The 3,124-nt window shown below is 35.1% G+C and overlaps 1 protein-coding gene across 1 annotated transcript in view; it reads left to right on the top strand.

The window, feature by feature from the left end:
- Positions 1-2,093: 2,093 nt before the first annotated feature.
- The window catches only part of LOC107268827 (frizzled-2-like), a 16,377-nt gene continuing 15,346 nt past the window's right edge, over positions 2,094-3,124 (top strand). Inside the window, exon 1 of the mRNA XM_025086115.1 lies at positions 2,094-2,242. Within this exon, the coding sequence (XP_024941883.1) occupies positions 2,126-2,242 (117 nt within the window). The 5' untranslated portion in view covers positions 2,094-2,125. The remainder of the gene's footprint in view (positions 2,243-3,124) is intronic.

Raw genomic sequence — 3,124 nt, 5'->3', positions numbered from 1 at the left:
CAAACCCTTCAACTACTCAACTACACCAAACACTTCATCTAAAGAAATATTAATACTAGCAGACTTCGTGTTTGCTATTATTCAATAATATTGTCATCCATTCCGAACATAATTGGTATAATAAACCTCTTAATAGTGTAACCCTCAATAGCGTCAGACGAGGCTGACGTGTGACGCAACCACAAGGTAGCCCCAAATCAAGGACCGAGCATCGTGATCCATTTGAAATTCCTGCCCAGCACTTTACTGGATAAGCGCGACTGAGGGAAATGGAACAGGAATTATCATGCGGTAGAATTGGAAACTTATCAATCTCGGTCGATAATCTAGAAGCCACAGGATTGACTCATAAAGACAAAAGTTTGGTTAATAGTTATACTGGCTGGTTATTTAGATATTTTATTCCTGAAGAATAAATATGGAGATAATTGAAAATGAGTTATAATAATAAAGGATGTTACTACTGCAGTTGACGGTTTCTAATGGGTTGGAGTGTGCTCAATAAACAAGAGTTTTTTATAAACAATGCACGTTTTAACCCTTTCGGTACTACTGCCGACGATTGGCGGCGTCTTCGGAAAGTTATGTGGGTATGATTATTCTCTATAGTACGCATTACTTTACTACTCTGTGTTTAAAACGTTAAGCGCCAAGCCTGTTTTGTCTGTCATTCTATCTGATCCGCCAGATAAAATTCCGTCGAAATCGGCTTACGGCGGAGGATTGGTTTAGGTTACGACAAAGCAGTATAGACATTTTCGAAATGTTGTTTAAATACGTTAAATGCCACGTCAGTCGCTGATGACTGTGAATGACGCAAAACACGTTTTCGTGTTTTACGCTGCCGTGCAGTGCAACCACTCTTGTGGAAAACTTCCTCGTACCATGAATGTATAGCCGCGGTCAGCTCCTCCGTACCCAAAGGGTTAAAAATGAAATTCAGCTCTGCAAGGGTAATAAAGTTATTGTGGAACGAAATTTAGCAGAATATATTGCTATTTCTAAGTGTACAAAATAACATAAAATAGTACGAATTGTATTTTTCATCTTTTCCAGTCGTCTTAAATATTTCGGTCGTGAAATTGGAATAAAATGTATTTTCTTGGATATTCGATCCGCAATTTAATGTTTTACAAATTTGACTTCAGATTCAGATACAGTAATCTCAAAAATGTTAAGATATCGAAGGATATTCAGATCGTAATAATATAAAAATGTTTTTTTTTTCAAGATGCCTCTATAAGTGTCAATAAGCAAAAGTGGCTCGACTTTTTTGTCCCTGTAGGGGTCCCTGACAGTGAAGGGGTTAATAAATTGCACTTGAACAATTTTTATCAATTTTTTTGAAAAACAAATCATCATTTAAAAATTTTCCAATTAAACTACAACGAGTTGGAAATAAAATTGACGAATTTACTATATAGTCATGTTTGCATTTGATTTTCTTTTTTTTCCATTAATTAAAATATAATTGATTCATTTAAGCAACTTCTGTGGAAATACATTCAGTTGACTTTGAGGAGCCCAATTGAAAATATTTTGGCCGAGGCCGAATGGATAAATAAACTAATATTTTTAAATGTTTATCTCTTCATATGCGGAATGTGGTTCTTTTGGAAATTCTTCAAATTGGGGTTCTGGAGCAGTTACATTTTACATATAAATGTGTGTGTGCGTGCTAAATGAATTTCGTAAAATATTTTGAGATTGTAGCAGATTTAACCCTTCAAGTACAGGGACCTTTGGTCGTGAGCGACTATATGGGCCGGGCCTATGCGGCGTAAAAACTTCACACGCAAATATAATTTTGTCAAGCAACATAACTTTAAATATATTCGACATTAAAATATGATCTATTGTCAAAATTGCTGTGTTTCTATTACATTTTAATTCCCATTTTTTCGAATTTGGAATATATTGACAACTTTTTTTAGATACAGACTTTTTGATGTCGTGCTCAGTGTGTCACCCGCACTTCAAGGGTTAATTTTGTTTTCAATGTTATTTTAAAAAATTAAATATTTAATATTGTACGGATTTTGTATGTGATATGTTATTTTATCTGTTTATACTCATTGCAATTGTAGCTTATCCTGTCTACACAGTAAGGTTCGAGAACAAGACAATGTATACAACAGGAATGGTCACAATGCCTGAGTCAATTCGACCAGTGGCAGAAACAAAAAATCCGGCTCCAGGAATATGTTTGCCTGTCATCGTCAATTTTTGTCAATATCACAAGGTAAGATTAATCACTTATTAAATAAATATATCCTTTCGCCACTATATAATTATTGGCGATACTGCGATATCCGAGGTGCTGTATTTCGAACGTGAATTTCACATGTCTGTGGCTTACAAATGGTAATCTAATATGCGGAGAATCGATATGAATGATTACTTTATGGTATTTTCTTGGTTTAAAACTTTTTATTCGGAATAGGAAATAAGATCACAGATCTTTATATTCATCTCTGTTCAGAAATGCTAATTCCATCGTTAAAATTTGACGTCCCGGAAATCGTTATCATGCCAAATTATTATACAGGGTGGACCACGGAGCGTGATCAGTAGAGATTACTTTGTTATTAGCAGTCCGATCGAAAATGTTTTTATCAGCTTTTGCATGGTTTCAAGAGAGCTTTAACGTGATAGTGAAAAATTACTGGTCAACTCTTTTTTTAAATGTTTTTTCAAGGTTACCTTGAATTTTTGCAACTGAACATATAATTTTTTTACGCCTGTCTGTTAGAGGATTTCAAGACGAGTCCGGCACATGTAAGGACATGACATTTCTTTCATCTGGTTCGAAAGAAAATTAAAAAACTAAATACTCCTTATCACAAGGAGAATCACAGCTACGCCGTTATACGCATCCATTCAGTCGTCTTCAGTCACCATCAGTGTAGAGGAGAGGCCATAAAGAATGCAAAATAATCTTTTGTTCACCGTCTACGCGAGTGCATTGCAGCTCGTAGACACCATTTTGAACATCGCTACAATTAAGATTCGTAAATTTTGACTTGTCAACAACATTGGTTGCGTAATAACGGCGTAGCTGTGATTCTCCTTGTGATACAAAGTTTTTTAATTTTCTTTGGAACCGGATGAAAAAAATGTCATA

The sequence above is a fragment of the Cephus cinctus genome, unplaced genomic scaffold, assembly GCF_000341935.2.
Source record: "Cephus cinctus unplaced genomic scaffold, Ccin1 Ccin1_scaffold0595, whole genome shotgun sequence".
Classification (NCBI taxonomy): Eukaryota; Metazoa; Arthropoda; class Insecta; order Hymenoptera; family Cephidae; genus Cephus; species Cephus cinctus.
This window is presented reverse-complemented; position numbering and strand designations above follow the sequence as displayed.